Source organism: Mustela lutreola, chromosome 1 (assembly GCF_030435805.1).
Source record: "Mustela lutreola isolate mMusLut2 chromosome 1, mMusLut2.pri, whole genome shotgun sequence".
Lineage (NCBI taxonomy): Eukaryota > Metazoa > Chordata > Mammalia > Carnivora > Mustelidae > Mustela > Mustela lutreola.
This window is the reverse complement of record NC_081290.1, coordinates 191978033-191995944: the sequence shown is the minus strand read 5'-3', so window position 1 is coordinate 191995944 and position 17912 is coordinate 191978033. Positions and strand designations below refer to the sequence as shown.

Genomic DNA, 17912 nt, shown 5'->3' with positions numbered 1-17912 from the left:
GTTCCTTGACAGAACACCTGTTTGAAACATTACCATTCAATATTGTTCATGCCATAAAAGTGCAACTAAGATGCCTTATGGCCAATCAGGAGGAAAAGAAATCGCTTTGAGTTTTTTAAAAAACTGAAGTCATATCAAGGGAGAAAGGCTATGCAATTCTAACTCCGAAATAAAGAAAATCATCTGGAAACAAGACAATATTCTGGTTTGAAGTCCTAAGTACTAAGCTCCCAGTACATAAATGTTTGAGGTCACGTCTTTCTTACCTTTCATAGGAGAGCCCTGAGGTGTGGCTGGGACATGGACTCCCATACCAGGACCACGACGGTAAGGGAAATTTTCAGGACTATATTTTTCACATAATACTTGCATAAAACTCCTTCCACTAGGTTGATCCATCTTCCTTTCCTAAAATTCTACAAGAAACCAAGAGATTGTCAAAGTTATTTATTTGCCATATATGAAATTTTTAGTGCAAACCAATTATTTATAAGGCACTAGCCCAGGCACTGCAGGCATATGAGACATGGTCACTGTCCTCAGGAATTTACACTGTGCTAAGACCTTACAATTTAGGGGAGCTATATATGCAGACAAATGACAGCAATGCAGTCTAGCATATGATAACTGCAGTACAGATTAACAGTGCCACAAGATGTAGATGAGGAGAAAATCATTTCCAGTCAAGGGTAACAGGAAGACTTTTCACTGGTACCTAGGGTTTATGTGTTAAGAGGAAAAAGAAAGGTAGAGACTCAACATCAGACTAAAGAATCTGTATGAATCCTTTGATATTTATTCCTCAAAATCTATTCTCCCCTTCTTCCGTAGTAAAAGAATTTGTTTTTCAAGTAGGCGCCGCACCCAGCATAGAGCCCATTGCAGGGCTTGAACTCACAACCCTGAGATCAAGAGTCAGACACATAATCGACTGAGCCACCCAGGCACCTTAGTGAAAGAATTTTTCACTGTGCACATAGTACTTAGGGATGAGTATATGACTAAGTTCTAGTTGATGAGATAGAAACAGTCTATGGCAGCTTCTGGGAATCCTCCTTAAAAGATAGCCAGAATGCACCCTTTGCCTCCTTCTTTGTCTCTAGGTCAATTCTGTTGTCTAGGAAACAAATACCACTTTGCACTATGGGCCCACGGAACATACCCCAAGAATGGTGGAACAAAGAGCTGACAGGAACTTAAGTCCTAAGGACTTCATGGAACTGAGCTGCCATAGTGGTTGTGTATCTCTGGAAATTTAGTGGAAGATATATAGCCCTCTGTTTTATTTACACCGCTGTTCCATTTTTCAGTTACTTATGAATGGACCCAATCCTGACTAATACAGAATGTCCTTTCTTTTGGTTTTGAGTTTGGGTAGACTCTTCACCATCTAACTACAGGTCCAAGCATACAGTAACTCCAGCATCCTCTCAGTATGCACACATAGGTTAAAGCAGGTAATTAAAACATGCTAATTTCTGACAGTCTGCTAACCCCTTTTCTTGAGGGGCTGGCCTATGATCTATATTAAGTATGAATCGAAATATAGGCAATTGACTACTATAGTTCCAACTATCAAATGACAAGCTTTTTACTAAAACAATCAGAAAAACCAGGAGAATAAAGAGTACTCTAAGAAAGGATATCATGAAAAAAGGTGTTTAACAATGTGAATGTACATGGTCTAACAGAAAACAGCATCAGGAGTAACTAAACAGGAACCTCACAGCAGGTCATGTGTGCTATATTAAGAAGCTGAACTTTCGTGCTATTCCTTATGTTCCACAAATAAGTGAAACCAAATGATAACTGACTTTCTCTGCTTGACTTATTTCATGGAGCATAACCTCCTCCAGTCCCATCCATAGGCAAACAATGAATCATGGAACACTCCATCAAAAACTAATGATGTACAGTATGGTGACTAACATAACACAATAAAAAAATTTTTTTTAAAAGAAGCTGAACTTTATTCTGTAGAAAACAAGAAGAAATTAACAGGTATTAAGGAAGGGAATATAACCACCAAAGTTTTTGGAAAACCCATTCTGACAATCAAATGGCTGATGAATATGAAGGAATACAGATTGAAGGTAGCGCGAAGAGCTAGAAGGACACTACAGAAACATAGGAGACCTCAGGCAAGGAAAATAAAGCAAAAATAAACTATTGGGACTCCATCAAAATAAAAAGCTTTTGCACAGCAAAGGAAACCATCAAGAAAACAAAAACTAGATGGGAAAAGACATTTGCAAGTAATATATCCAATAAGGGGGCGCCTGGGTGGCTCAGTGGGTTGGGCCTCTGCCTTCGGCTCAGGTCATGATCTCAGGGTCCTGGGATCGAGTCCCGCATCGGGCTCTCTGCTCAGCAGGAAGCCTGCTTCCCTCTCTCTCTCTCTCTGCCTGCCTCTCCATCTACTTGTGATTTCTCTCTGTCAAATAAATAAATAAAATCTTTAAAAAAAAAAAAAAAATATATATCCAATAAGGGGTTAGTGTCCGGAATATGTAAAGAATTTATACAACTCAACACTAAAAACAAACAAACAAATGATCTGATTTAAAAATAGGCAGAGGAGCCTGCCTCTCTGCCTACTTGTGATCTCTCTCTGTCAAATAAATAAATAAAATCTTAAAAAAAAAAAAAAATAGGCAGAGGATCTGAAGACTCTTTTCCAAAGAAGACTACAGGTGGCTAGCAGGCCCATGAAAAGATGTTCAATATCACTAATCATCAGGGAAATGCAAATCAAAACCACAATAAGACACCACCTTACATCAGTCAAATTGGCTAGTATCAAAAAGACAAGAAATAAGTGCTGGGAGGGGATGTGGAGTAATTGGATCCCTCATGCACTGCTGGTGGGGATGTAAACTGGTACAGCCACTGTAGAAAACTACATTGAGGTTCCTCCAAAAATTAAAAATAGAGAAACCATATAATCCAGTATTTTCTCCAGTGAACAATCACCCAAAGAAAATAATTTGAAAAGGTATATACACCCCTATGTTTAATGCAGCAATATTTACTACAGTCAAGGTAAGGAAGCAACCCAAGCTTCATTCAACAGATGAATGGATACAGAAGATGTGGTGTACACACACACACACACACACACACACACACACAGGAATATTACTCAGCCATAAAAAAAAAAAAGAATGAGATCTTGCTATTTGGGACAAAACGGATGGACCTAGAGGGCATTATGCTGAATGAAATAAGAGAAAAACAAATACCATGGGATTTCACTTCTTTACGGAATTTAAAAAACAAAACCGAAACAAAATCTTCTTTTTTTTCTGAGACTTTATTTATGTATTTGAGAGGGGGAGAAGGGGTAGGAGAAGGAGAGAATCTCAAGCAGGCTCCCCACTGAGCATGGAGCTCAGTGTGGGGCTTGATCTCATGACCTGAGTAGAAATCAAGAGTTGGATGCCTGATAGACTGAGCCACCCAGGTACCCCAAAACCAAACTTTTATCTTTTTTTTAAGATTTTATTTATTTATTTTACAGAAAGAGAGAGTACAAGGAGGGGTAGGGAGAGGGAGAAGCAGGCTCCCACTGAGCAGAGAGCCCGACGTGAGATTCAGTATCAGGACCCTGGGATCACGACATGAGCCGATGGCAGATGCTTAACCGACTGAGCCATGCAGCCATGCAAACCAGACTTTTAAATACAAAGAAAAACATGGTTGACAGACGGGAGACAAGTGGGGAGATGGGCGAAATATATAAAAAGGATTAAGAGATACAGACTTCCAGTTATAAAAGAGTCATGGAGATAAATAAAAAGTACAGCACAGGGAATACAGTAATATGGTAATAATGTTGTATGTTGTATGTATGTAATAATATGGCAATAACATATGTATGTTGTATGTATGTAATAATATGGTAATAATGTTGTATGTATGTAATAATATGGTAATAACATTGTATGTGTGCAATACTGCATGCTGACCACACTTAACCATGGTGAGTATTGAGTGATATACAGGATTGTTATATATCTGAAACTAACATAACATTGTATGTTAGTTATACTTTAATAAAAAATAAAGTGCAATGCTATAAAACGTTTAAAAAAAAGAACACCCAAAACAAAACAGGAGAGAGATGATGAGGGCCTGAGGTGATACAGTGGTAGTACAAAGAGAAAGCAGTGGCAGATTCAAGGTCAATTTAGAAAGCAAGCTTTTTGGGAATTATGGGGGCTGAGGAGAAGGAAAAGACTGACCCTCAGATTTCTAGTACAGGTGGCTAGGTGACTGATGATACCATTAAGTAAAAAGAAAATATGAAGAGACTGAGTTGTACAGAAGAAAATGATGAATCCCACTGTATACAACACATTCAGCCCAAGGCGTTTGTGGACTATCCAAGGGAACAGTCTGCAGTAGGGTGAGAAACGTGAGCTGGAGGGGAAGATTTAGACATCAGCAGGATATAGGAAATATTACCAGTAAGAATGGCAGGACAACAGAACTCTCTGGGACACTGATGTTTAAGGAACAGGCAGAGGAAGCAGAGTCATGAAAGAAAACAAAAGGAATAACCAGAGGAGAGTATACAGTCAATACGTTGAGAAGTTTTTATTAGAAGGGCAGCAGACAAGCAGGGGAGGATGAAATGGGCTGATAAATAAGGCAGAAACAGGAAGGAGTAGGGAATTGGGGGCAACTGTCCAGATTTTCCCTCTTAAAACAGAAGAGGGCTGAACACAGCTAAAAGAGAAACAGCAAGTGGAACTGAAAAGGCTGAAAATGACTACTGGTATATGGTCCTGGAAGCAACCCATGGGTATGAGCATTAAAAACTTCTCAGAAGGCTGTTAGATATAAGCCAGACCATGCTGCGTACTGTTTACCCATGGAAGTGACACATTTACTTCACTGTGTCACACTGGTTTACTTTGGCTTATACAGTTTAATGATACTGAGCATCAGGCATTTTTCTCATGGGACTGTCCTAGCTCCATGACCACATTACAAAGGGGAGTGGACATGGGTAGTTTAATTTCCCCAGTAGGGGCTCACAGCATCTGGCACAGTGCATGGCACAGAACTCAACAAACGTCTGCTGACAAGTGACACTAGCCCCCACGTGCTGAGTAGAAAGAGCAGAGAATTCGCCACTCAGCTCTACAGTGTAGTGTCACTGGGCAAGACACTATTTCTCTAGGACTCCCATGTCTTCATCTGTAAAGTAAGATATAAATATCTCTACTACTTGGATTTCAGGGTTGCCATAAAGCCTTAAAATATCCAAATGCAGTTTGGGATTCCAGGGCTGTTGCAAAACTCTAAAACATACAGATGTTACTAACTATATATTACAGGAGGTTGTAGCATGGTAGAAAGCACACGAACGTAGGAGACTCAGGCTCTGTTATCTACTAGCTGGGTAGAATATAAGCTAGTTATGTAACCTCTCTACTTTAATTTTCATACCTATGGATGGGCTAAAATTTTTCTCTTGGATTTGTAATAAGAATTTGAGGGGGAAAAAAAACAACTCATGAATACAGAAGTGGTTTTAGGGTTGCCTGAACGTCAGACTCTTGGCTTCGGTTCAGGTCATGATCTCAGGGTCGTGAGATGGAGCCCCACGTAGGGCTCCACACTGGGTGTGGAGTCTGCTTGGGATTCTCTCTCTTCCTCTCCTTCTGCCCCTCCTCTCCCTCCCTCTCCCTCATAAATAAATAAACCGTTAAAAAAGAAAAAGTGGTCTCTAAACTTGCTTCATTCCCTGGATTACCACCAGGCCCATGTCCACTGTCCTCTGTGAAACCAATTCACAAATGCCTAGAACACACAGTAGATACAACTAAGCACATGTCCACCTACTGAACGAAAGTTTCATTTACCAAGGTTTAGACCATCAAGTGCATTTCATAATAATGATATCACAGGTTATCTTGAAAATTCGTGGCTGCCTTCAGTCAGTCTCCTCATTTGTAAGCTTAAAGATAGAACCTGTGTTCTTTCTGTCAACACAGAGTGATAAATGTCTGCTGCTGTCTTCTATGCAAACACTGATTGTGTCAGAACTGAACGGTGTGTTCATCGAAGGCTCTGGGAGCCTTCAGGTGGACGGTTCTTTTATGACGTAAACTTACCACCAAGAGCAGACAACACAGAGCAGGACCAAGGCCACTAGTGACAGACAGCACAGTACCCATCAAGGACCTGTCTCAAGCAGAATGCCAACAGAATTTGTAGATACGTTCAACAAATGTCAAAAAAGTTACACTGCCACCTTCTATACAATTAGCAGTTCAAAAGAATAAAAAGTGAGTGGGAAGGGTGCTGAACTGTCACTGTCAGAATAATACTCCCCCAGTTTAAACAGCATCTTTAAACGGAGGCTTTAGAACCACTGCAACCAATACAAGGGCATAAATCTTATACACACCTTAAATATACGCAAACCAAAAAATGGCAACATCAGAGACACACTCAAATTAAAATAAATGCCAGTAAGCCAGCAATCATGGGAACTTAAGAAGTTGTTCCTCGTGGCCTCATGCTTTTAACAATTCTTCCAAATAGTCTAGGTTTTGTTTTGTTTGTTTGTTTGTTTGTTTTATATCTTCCTTTTTTCCTAAAGACTTAAAAGAAATGCCAGGCGCCTTCCCTGGTCATTTTCCAGGATAGTTCACTGGACTAGCTTTCCAGGAATGCAGATAGTGTACACATTAATACATGAGTTTTGAATTAGGACATTAAGACTGCAAGATGGATCAGTAACATAAATCTATGTAAAAATCTGTTGGGGCAGTTTTGGGAGGAACAGTAGGTGGGAAAGGAAAACTGAAAACCAAACAGACCGAATAATGAGGAAATACAGGATGGAAAAAGATCTTTAACTGGAGCCTTTTAAAAGTTTTTTGGAGGGGATGGGGGGTAATCTATGACTTTCTGGAAAGAACAGGTGTCGCATTACATCTGACTACCTCTACAGTTGGCAGAGTTTTAATGCATTTCTAAAAGTATTCTGAATTGGTTCTGAAAACCAAGAGCCAGGAATCTTGGGTGATGTTGCTTGGTTCCATTACCAAGTCCTGGTGTGTGCCTGTGAAAATCTCAATTGCTTTGTGCCTCAAATCCTAACTATAAAAGTGCTTGGAGAAAGTGCCTGGAGAAAGTCAGGATGAAGTGCAAATTGGCAGATAAGCTGCTCAGTACGTTTTCGCCAAGTAGATTAGTATCAGAACAGAATATCCAGTCACCTGAAACTCCATTTGTACTTTATGTTCTCAATCAAAGGGTCAAGGTCAAAATCAGTATGAAACTGAACACAACTGAAAACAGTATTTCTGATCACTAACACTGGAAGGTATACAAGATAGATCTTTATGCTGGTATGCAAGATCATTATTACTTCATCAAAAAACTTTATGGTAGAGTACCATAAAGTGTGAAGACTACTGGTCTCACTCACAACTTAAAAAAAAAAAAAATGCCAACCTATAGACTCCTAACTACACCTATTAAAGCTTACAAAAAATAGATTGATCTGCTTATAAATGGATAGGATAAAATAGAAATTAGTAAAATTAGTACCTATGGTTGACACCAGAGAGAGGAAAGGAAGACTAAGGGTGGGAAGGAAATTTGCTTTAAGGATTAAGTTCACCCATTTGAACCACTGAACCCACTGCAAACACACACATTCTTCTGCTTTCATATATTATCTCTCTGAAATAGAAACATTTTAAGTGCTATATCTGGAAATGACCTAATAATTTGCCACATGACTTTTTACTTCTCATTATTATCAACTGTCTGTGAAAAAAATTCCAAATTGGACCATGTGAAATTTAGAATATTAATTTAAAAAAAGGAGTTAGGGAGTGAGGAAGCAAAGAGAAATAAAAGGGTGGCCGAAAGGAAATAAATAGTTTTCTCTACTATCTCTTTTTTCACACTTTATCAAGTGGTTCCCATTAAGCCTATCTGCCCATTCATTTATTCATAAAATGTGTGCCCTCACAATCATCTCATTTAGTGTCATTCTGGGGAGGGTATGTGATTTGGTGAGTGCTGTGAAGTGTGTAAACCTGGTGATTCACAGACCTGGGGATAAAAATATATGTATATAAAAAATATATGTTTATAAAAAATAAAAAAAAAAAAAAAAAAAAAAATAAAAGTTTATTTAATGAAAAAAAAAAAAAAAAAAAAAAAAAGATGAACCTAAAACAACCAAAAACAAAGACGAACCAGACACTGACTCTGTGCCAAGCACTGCGCTACACACGAAAGAAAGTGAGAATGAATACAATCCATACTCTGCCCTCAGGGCATCCACAGTCTAGAAGGAAATACATGGGGATAACACAATACCTGAAATAAGGCACACAGAAATAGTGAATTCAAACAGAAGAAGTGATTCGCTTTTGGAAGTACGATCGAGGAGGCTGAAGGTAAAACCAGATCCATTTTGAAAGACGATGAAGAATGGGTGGACACGGTGGAGGAGAGCACTGCAGGCACAGGACATACTAGAATGTGAACAGGCACAAGAGACAGGAGACAAGGTACGATGCAGTTCGCTAAAATATGAAATACACATCGGGAGAGCAGGTGAGACAGGAGGCGGACGATGGTCGGCTCACGACTGACCTTGCTCAGGTTCCACTTCCTCTTAGAGAAAACTTTTGCTAGATCTCTGAGAATACGGTACGAGGATGGAGGTCACTGATCTTTACCTAGAATATCAAGAGGTCAAAAATGATGAGAACTTTTTAAATCCCTAAAAGCCTGGGCAGGTAGGAGTTTGTTCCTCTTAAGGGAAGCGCTTTCAGTGCAGACGGCGGGTAGAAACCGCAGCATAAGGAATTCAGGATGTAAGTGAGGACTGAGTATGGACCAGCCTTTAAGAAGCTCAGATGAAAAAGGGAAGACCGATGAAGAAACACCCAGTGCTCAGAAAGAGAGTTTTCTATCAGGACAAAAGAGAAATTTATAGGCTGAATCTGGGGGGGGGGGGGGGCGGGGGGGAGGTTGACAAAAAAAGTCTGAAGAGGAAAATACGAATAGTTTCAAAAAGTCTCTTAGATCAGTGGATTTCCCAATTTTTGCAAGTTTGTTTGTTTTTTAAAGCCCTTTTTTTGCTTTGTGGACTCCTAATATCACCAACAGAGAGCTTCCTTTTTAGAGAAATGCCCACTATACCCAAACCCTGCCAGATTCTTAGACATTTGAGGTAGCTGGGACTCTAGTCTGTTTCATTTTCTAAATCTTTTGGATCTTCAACATAAGTGCACCCCAGTAAAACATAATTACTCTGGGAAGGTACACAGGTGTGTTACATATTTTTCCCTTCAGGAAAGGTTAAGTAAATGAATAAATAAAGGTCTATTAATAAGCTTCTTTCTAAATAATTGTTCTTTAAAAATGCAAGTGATAGACATTCTGAATTTTTAAAAAATGTCCAGTTGAAAATTAGCACAAAACCTGTAACCCCATATACTTTTCATGTAGGTGTAGTTTCCTTTTTATGAAAGCATATAAATAAGTGTTACCAAAAGCTTTTCATATCAGAAACATATCATACCATAAGCCTCAGCCAGGAAGCTTTGGTCAACAGATTTAGCAAGTAGGTTAAGCTTGAGGATGCACCTAATGGTGTGTATTTTTTCTGGGCCATTTTCCCATGCTATGTAGATACATATTTTTTTAAACAAAACTGAATTACTTTTAGGTTGTTGTGTAACCTGCCTTTTTGCTAAATGGCTCATGAAAAACTTTCTGTATCAGTAAATATATATCTACATAATAATCGTTTTTAAGGTTTATAATGTATTCCATTAATAAGCTTCTGCAGCTAAAGTCATAAATGGCAGCTATCTCACCCATAAAAACACTTCAGGGACATCGTCCAAGGCAATATAATTAAGCTAGACAGTGCCATCCTGTATGACTTCTAATTTCATTTATCATACAGTACGTATACCTGCAATTTCACTGCACTTAACCTCTCCTGACCACTATATAATATACCTAAATGGATGCCTTCTTAGGATGAAAAATAAGGAAAATAAATTATAAAGCTTCCGAATTAGTCAGCAGAATTACAGTTCAGCAATTCATAAATTTACTCTGGGTATTCCAAGTGCCCGACTTGACTACGGCTGATAAATCCATTATCAGAACACACCATGCTGCCACGATTTCACACCCTACTCGGAACCACCCTACTTCTCAGTCTCAGCTGTACACTAAACTACATTCAAGTGTAAATGCGGCACATCAACTCTTCTTGGTAGAAGATTACAAAAAAAAAAAAAAAAAAAAAAACACAACACCCAACCAGCAATAAAGCCCGAGACACACTCAACACTGCCAAATGAAATGTGAATTCTGACTCCTAATCAGTCCTTGGGATTTTACTTTTTTAGTATGGCACTGCTACTCTCTTCACTTAGCACAGCACTGGGCTTCACCTTAAAAGCAGGACAGACATTAAAATACCTAACCCAAATTCTTTACTTCGTTATATCAGTGGCACCAAAGATATGCGTAAAACTGTGACTCTGTTATCAGCAAGTAGGAATTCAGAGCTGCCCATATCGTCTACAAAAGACCTATACTGCACATACGGCACGTCTGATGTTGGGCAAAGAGTCCATTTCCTCATCTACAACAGCAGGCTAGCAAACATGACTTCCTGTCATGCCCAGGGTCTACTAGATGTAAACAGGGCACTTGAAATTTCTGATCTAAACATGTTAGCCCAAGAATTTTATGATTTTGATGAAAAAGTATCTGAGAAGAAAAAACTTAAGAAAATACTTTAAAATATAAAAATACATACACACATAAAAAAGAAAATACTGCTATTTAGACCAAAGTACCTCTTTATGTGAAAATATTTCTAAGCACTTCTTTCTTGATTTGCACAACTTCTTACTGTCCAGAAACGTTGGCTTAAGCGAGTTGTCTATATCTTATGATATCAGGCATTCTGAAATAAAAATTTAAGAAAGCACTTTCTATACACTTTCAGCAATCACAACAACAATGAAAAAAGTTTAACATTCATTATATCCTTTACTTCAATGGCTTCCAAGGAGAATTCCACTCTTATTCCCCCTCTTGACTCCTTCATCAACAAATATGCATCCAGCCCTACCTTTCTATGTGGCCAGATTCCACTTGGGAAAATCTCAAGTCTTTAATGTTGCACTCACTCAAAATTCAGGAGGTAGATACATTAATTCTTGGTTTGAAGTTCCCCAAAAGCCAAGTGTCCCCACACCGAGATTCACAATCTTTTAAAGCCTAGTAATTTCCATAACCACCTTCTGAAATAGACAAACTAACACTTATCTCTGTTTACAGGAGAGTAAACCGAGGTGACTTGCTTGGGTTTCTGTGGCCCAACCAGCATGCTAAGTCATACATTTTGCATCCTTAGTCTGTTGAGTCATGTATGCTATCTTTACTAAACACAAGAATATTTCACGTCAACAGTATATGGCATCATGCACAAATCACAGAAATAGCAACTTATTAAAATAACTGAAAACTATTACAGTCAAAATACCTCTTAAAACTGTATCAGTGTTCCCAAACCACAGAACTAAAGCAGTGGGACTGACTGGTCAAGTTACCAAAGGTACAAAAATTATCAATTTCCTATTTTCTCCAAAAAGTAATGGATATTAGTCTCTTGAACAGAGTAGTTTTCTTTAGAAGAAAATCAAAGATGCATGCCATCTTTCAGCTGTGAATACACAAGTTTAAGGTCATTACTCAGCTGTTTACAGGACAGATTACCCCCCATTATCTCTCCTCCTGAACACCTACAGAAGCTATCAAGTTGAAACAAGCCTTCACCAGGAACAAACTACTAGTTCATCCCTCTGCATGCAACCCTGTAGAGTTGTTTACAAACCATTCTGGCTCATAACCAGGGATTACCAAAATGTTAAACATCAGCCATATGGAGAAGTTGCAGTTTACAGGTAATAAAAAAAAAAATTTTCACTAGATCCTTCTACATTTAGTGTTATGGAGGTACTGTCCAGGGTAACACCTGCTATTCTAAAACCATTGCCTGGATGTAAGTCAGGACTGACTCCACTACTCTGTAGGGTGGTGGGCAAATTATTTGGGCTGAGTCTCATCCATAAAAAGGCATAAGAGATAGCCCCTAGCTCTAGCTTATAGGGTTGCTAAAGAATGAATGGAGATAAAATGGGTAAAAATGTGTAGCACAGTGCCTGGCACCTAGAATGCACTTAATAAATATCCAATGGTTATTGCTTCTACTGCTACCCCTATCACTACTACCATCACTACCCAGGGAACATGGTAGCATTAATATACACCTGGGGGACTGACTTATAATTTTTGTTAAATAGATTTGATCTAATTTTTTTGGGGTCCCAGGACTATGCCAATTAGTGCCAATTAATGATTCAGGCACTAAAAATGTCTGACCCTAATAATTTTATTCCTCCTTAACTGGAAGGTCTTTCCCTCTCTTCTCCACCTGCCTAAATGTTATGTATTTTTCCTTGGCGCGAAATAAAGTTTTGTTTGACCTTCAAAAAAAAAAAAAAAGTCCAATCAGGACTAAAAATGTCTGACCCTAATAATTTTATTCCTCCTTAACTGGAAGGTCTTTCCCTCTCTTCTCCACCTGCCTAAATGTTATGTATTTTTCAACACCTTGCTCAGAATCTACTTCACAGATGAAGCCTTTCCAGATACCTCCTGCCATAATGATCCATTTCCTTTGAGCTGAGCTCATGGAATCTATTGCCTAAAATAGTCAGTGGGTGATTCATCAATCACGTGTTGGCATGGCATCATTTTTGTCCCATATGCCATTATAATTTAAATTGTGTACAGTGATGTGACTTTTCACGTGTTTATGTCTCATGGCATTAGACTGTATAGCTCTAGAGGGTAATGTCCATATCCCATAATGCTTCTCTTTATCAATCAAGGGCTGGAATTTTGCATATAATTAGCACTCTGTAAGTGTGCTAATCAATGAGTTTTCTAATCATTTTTGAGTGTTTATCAAATGTACTTTACAAAATAAAAAAAAGCAAGTTTATTAATAAGCTGAGATCTGAGTACTTGAGAAAAAAATGCTTCATAGCTACCATTGAAATGCATAATTATGTGTACCTCTCCATGGAGATTCCAAAAATAAGAGATGAAATGATAAAACAATGAATCAGGAGCAGTCAGAAATATTTGCTACCTAGCACAAGTTAAATTATTCTGCAAAAACTACAGCCACAACAAATTTAATACTGATTACTTTAGTATCCACACACTTCACATTTCATACGCAAAAGTCAATGATTTATGCCATACTTCAGAAAAACAGGCACTGTTCAGTAACTAAAGATGAATATATGTGCCTTGCTGGCGAGAATGTAAAATGGCATAGCTACTGTGGAAAACAGTATGGCAGTTCCTCAAAAAATTAAACCTGTAATTACCATATGATCCAGCAATCCTACTTGTGAATATATAAAAAAAGAACTGAAAGCTTGGCCTTGGGAAGATTTGTACACCAATGTTCCTAGCAGCATTATGCACAACAGCCAAAAGATGGAAATGACCTTGCTATCCATAGATGGATGATCGAATAAGGAAAATGTGGTCTATCCACACGATGGAATATTAGTCAGCTTTGAAAAGGAAGGAAATTGTGACACATGAATGAACTTTGAAGACAATGTTAACTGAAAGAAACCGGACAGAAAAGGACAAATACCATATGGTTAAAGCTTATAGGAGTTATCTGTGGAGTAGCCAAATTCATAGAGGCAAAAAGTAGAATGATGGTTGCCAGGGGCCGAGGAAGGGGATGGGGAACGAGGAGTTGCTGATTCATGGGGACAGATTCATGGGGACAGTCTGGGAACATGAAAAAGTTCTGGAGATTGATGGCGCCATGAATGTGCTTCATGCCATCAAACTATATACAGTTAAAAATGGTTAAAACAGTACATTTTATGTTATATTTTACATATATATGAAATATATATTCATATGTTCATTTCATTTCATTCATTTCATATCTAATATTTAAATACTAATATTTATTAATATTAATATATTAAATATATAAATATTTCATATATGATATTGCATATATATGAAATAATAAAACATTTCAAAAAAATAAGAAATAAAATATATGCTGTGTATATAAAAAAAGATGAACAGCCAAAGTTTCTGGATATTATTCTCTTGGCACACTTATCAAATTAACACCAACAATGCACTTAAGAATCTTAAATGGTGAGTAAAGAATAAACTAGCCAAGTCTCAATAAATGCATTTTGTGAGAGGTTTGATTTATAAAGTATACAATCTTCATTTATCTTTCTTGGGCTCCTTTACTGATGTTCACATGGAGAAATATCACCAACGGATGAGGATTTAATAGAGTTGACATTTTAAAAACCTCTAAAGGGCACTTGCCTTTAAAAAACTTATGCCTTAAGTTACTAAGAGTGCCTATGAGAAAATATGATCCTCACACAAAAGTCACAGTAATAAGGGTTTAATAATTTACATTTGTTTTCAGTATTTTAAGGGTTGCAATTCTTTCCTAAAATTCATTTACCTGTGAACTAAATAACAATACTGAGATTATAAATAAAAACATTCTCTAGCAAGAAGTGTTTTTTTATTGAGATAATGGCATTTGGCGATCAGAACTTTGTATCTGAGAGATCCATTGCATTAAAGTTATTCTCTTAAAATAAAATGTTATAAAACATGTGTAAGCATGAGAGGAAAAAAGGTGCTAAAGGTAATGGTCTCCTGAAAGACTGCTTCTAACAAGATTTCATAGTTTAGTCAAGCATCATTATTAAAGCATTGTTTGCAAATTCGCCCACTCCATAAAATTCGTTTGTAACCCCCAAATCAGTATTTGCAGCATGTTCCCAGTCATTTGTAGATACTAATCTGAGGTGCACGATTCCTGCTGAGATATAACAGGCCAGCACTCTGCATCCTGCATCAGCTCTTGCATTGCAAACAAATTGTAAACTTTCATTGTAAACTCACATTGTAAACTTTCTGTGATTTAGTGCCATGGTTTTCACATCTTTGTGTGATTTTGGTTGGTGATTTCACTATTGAAAATGGCTCCAAAGTGAACTGTGGAAGTGCTGCCTAGTCTTACACACAAGAAGCTGTGGTATGCCTTATGTTAGATAAGATTTACTGTGGCATGAATTATCAGTGCCATCCACTCTGAATTCAAAGTTATTAACTCAACCATATATACTGAATAACGTGTCTTTAAAGAGACACACACAAAACAAGGTTATGTAGTGATCAGTTGACAAAAATGTTATGACCACAAGCTGGCAGGAACCAATCCCCGTATCTCCCATAGGAGCAACGGGTCCATATTCACTCATTCAGTTTTCACAGCAACTTTGCATGACTACCATAAATAACAAGAACCAAGAACCGACAGAACTGACTGTATTTTGTTAAACAATGGGGTGGGGGATATCAATGGAATAGAAAAGACAGCACACAAATAGGCCCATGTGAATATGGCAGGAAATGGCAAAGACATCAGTAGGTCAAAGTTAAACTTCAGTAACTGGTCTTGGGACAAGTGATTATCAATGTGGGAAAAGGAAAATGAATCCTTACCTCAAAACACAGAAAAAGACACAACTGCCGATAAAAATGCCAAAGTCAAACTTGACTTTGAGAAGAGAAGTTATTTTTTTCTAACAGGAGAAGAGCTTTAAGATTTTGATTTAGTCCTAGGAACAACGCAAAAGGCAAGGGAAGCAAGGGAAAAAATGAACTACTGGGATTTCATCAAGATCAAAAGCTTTTGCACAGCAAAGGAAACAGTTAACAAAATCAAAAGACAACTGACAGAATGGGAGAAGATATTTGCAAACGACATATCAGATAAAGGACTAGTGTCCAGAATCTATAAAGAACTTAGCAAACTCAACACCCAAAGAACAAATAATCCAATCAAGAAATGGGCAGAGGACATGAACAGACATTTCTGCAAAGAAGACATCCAGATGGCGAACAGACACATGAAAAAGTGCTCCATATCACTCGGCATCAGGGAAATACAAATCAAAACCACAATGCGATATCACCTCACACCAGTCAGAATGGCTAAAATCAACAAGTCAGGAAATGACAGATGCTGGCGAGGATGCGGAGAAAGGGGAACCCTCCTACACTGTTGGTGGGAATGCAAGCTGGTGCAGCCACTCTGGAAAACAGCATGGAGGTTCCTCAAAATGTTGAAAATAGAACTGCCCTATGACCCAGCAATTGCACTATTGGGTATTTACCCTAAAGATACAAATGTAGTGATCCAAAGGGGCACATGCACCCGAATGTTTATAGCAGCAATGTCCACAATAGCCAAACTATGGAAAGAACCTAGATGTCCATCAACAGATGAATGGATCAAGAAGATGTGGTATATATACACAATGGAATACTATGCAGCCATCAAAAGAAATGAAATCTTGCCATTTGCAACAACATGGATGGAACTAGAGCGTATCATGCTTAGCGAAATAAGTCAAGCAGAGAAAGACAACTATTATATGATCTCCCTGATATGAGGAAGTGGTGATACAACATGGAGGCTTAAGTGGGTAGAAGAAGAATAAATGAAACAAGATGGGATTGGGAGGGAGACAAACCATAAGTGACTCTTAATCTCACAAAACAAACTGAGGGTTGCCGGGGGGAGGGGGTTTGGGAGAAGGGGGTGGGATTATGGACATTGGAGAGGGTATGTGATTTGGTGAGTGCTGTGAAGTGTGTAAACCTGGTGATTCACAGACCTGTACCCCTGGGGATAAAAATATATGTTTATAAAAAATAAAAAATTAAAGTCTAAAAAAAAAAAAAAAAGATTTTGATTTAGGGAAATACTTCATAAACAAAACAAAAAGAATCCATTAAGGAAAAATCAACCAGAAAAATAAACTTTTGATCATCAAAAGACATTAAACATAAAACACTAAAACTCAGAAATGGGGAAAAGATGCTCCCAACACATGTAACTAATATGGAGAACTCCTAAAAATAATAAGAAATAGGCAAACAATCCAACAGAAAAATGATAAGACATGAACAGTATTTAACAGAAGATAAAATTCAAATGACTAATATATGTAAAAGATGTTCAAGTTTAATAATATTCAGAAATGAAGATGAAAATCTTAGTAAAATACTATTTTATATAAATCAGCAAGACTTAAAAACTCTGATGATACCAAAGTGTCTGAGAGGTTGTAGAGCAGAAACTCACTGGTAGTGGGAGTAAAAATAACTTGATAAAAACTGGTATGAACACCTTGGAAAACATTTTATCACTGTCTACTGAAGCTGAAGATGCATATACCCTGTAATATAGCAATTCTACTTCTCACTGTAAAATCTATAAGAACTCGTGACCAGGAAACAAACACAAGAATGCCCACAACAAAAATACTGTGTGAATTTTTGAAAAATCCTGGCCCAAAAAAGGCCCTTATATCCAAGAACAGGTAATGGGATAAATTACATTATATTCATAAACAAAATGTTACACAGCAATGGAAATTAACAACTGATAGTTCTCAATGGCTTTCTCATCAAAATGAATGACTTTTAAAATCAAGAAATTGAAGACACAAATACATGGAAACCTATTCCATGCTCATGGATTGGAAGAATTCATATTGTTAAAATGTCCACATCACTCAAAGTAATACAGATTCAATGCAATACTTATCAAAATTCCAATGGCATACTTCACAGAACTAGAACAAGCCATTCTAAAATTTATATAGAACTATAAAAAACCTGGAACAGCCAAAGCAATCTTGAGGAAAGAAGAAAGCTGGAAGCATCAAGCTACCTGATTT

The 17912-nt window shown here is 37.6% G+C and overlaps 1 protein-coding gene across 8 annotated transcripts in view; it reads right to left on the bottom strand.

Moving 5' to 3' along the window:
• LOC131837366 (tubulin-specific chaperone cofactor E-like protein) overlaps nucleotides 1-17912 on the bottom strand; it is a 157887-nt gene that overhangs the window by 132956 nt on the left and 7019 nt on the right. For 4 of the 8 annotated variants that reach the window (XM_059183469.1, XM_059183462.1, XM_059183467.1 and 1 more), the window contains exons 2-3: nucleotides 10869-10978; nucleotides 267-416 (exon numbers count right to left, since the gene is read on the bottom strand). In XM_059183469.1, coding sequence (XP_059039452.1) covers nucleotides 267-399 — 133 coding nt within the window. In that variant the 5' untranslated portion in view covers nucleotides 400-416; nucleotides 10869-10978. Of the gene's footprint in view, nucleotides 1-266; nucleotides 417-8634; nucleotides 8721-10868; nucleotides 10979-11146; nucleotides 11245-17912 lie in introns of those variants that run through there. The other 4 variants (XM_059183463.1, XM_059183468.1, XM_059183464.1 and 1 more) reach the window with 3 other exon arrangements.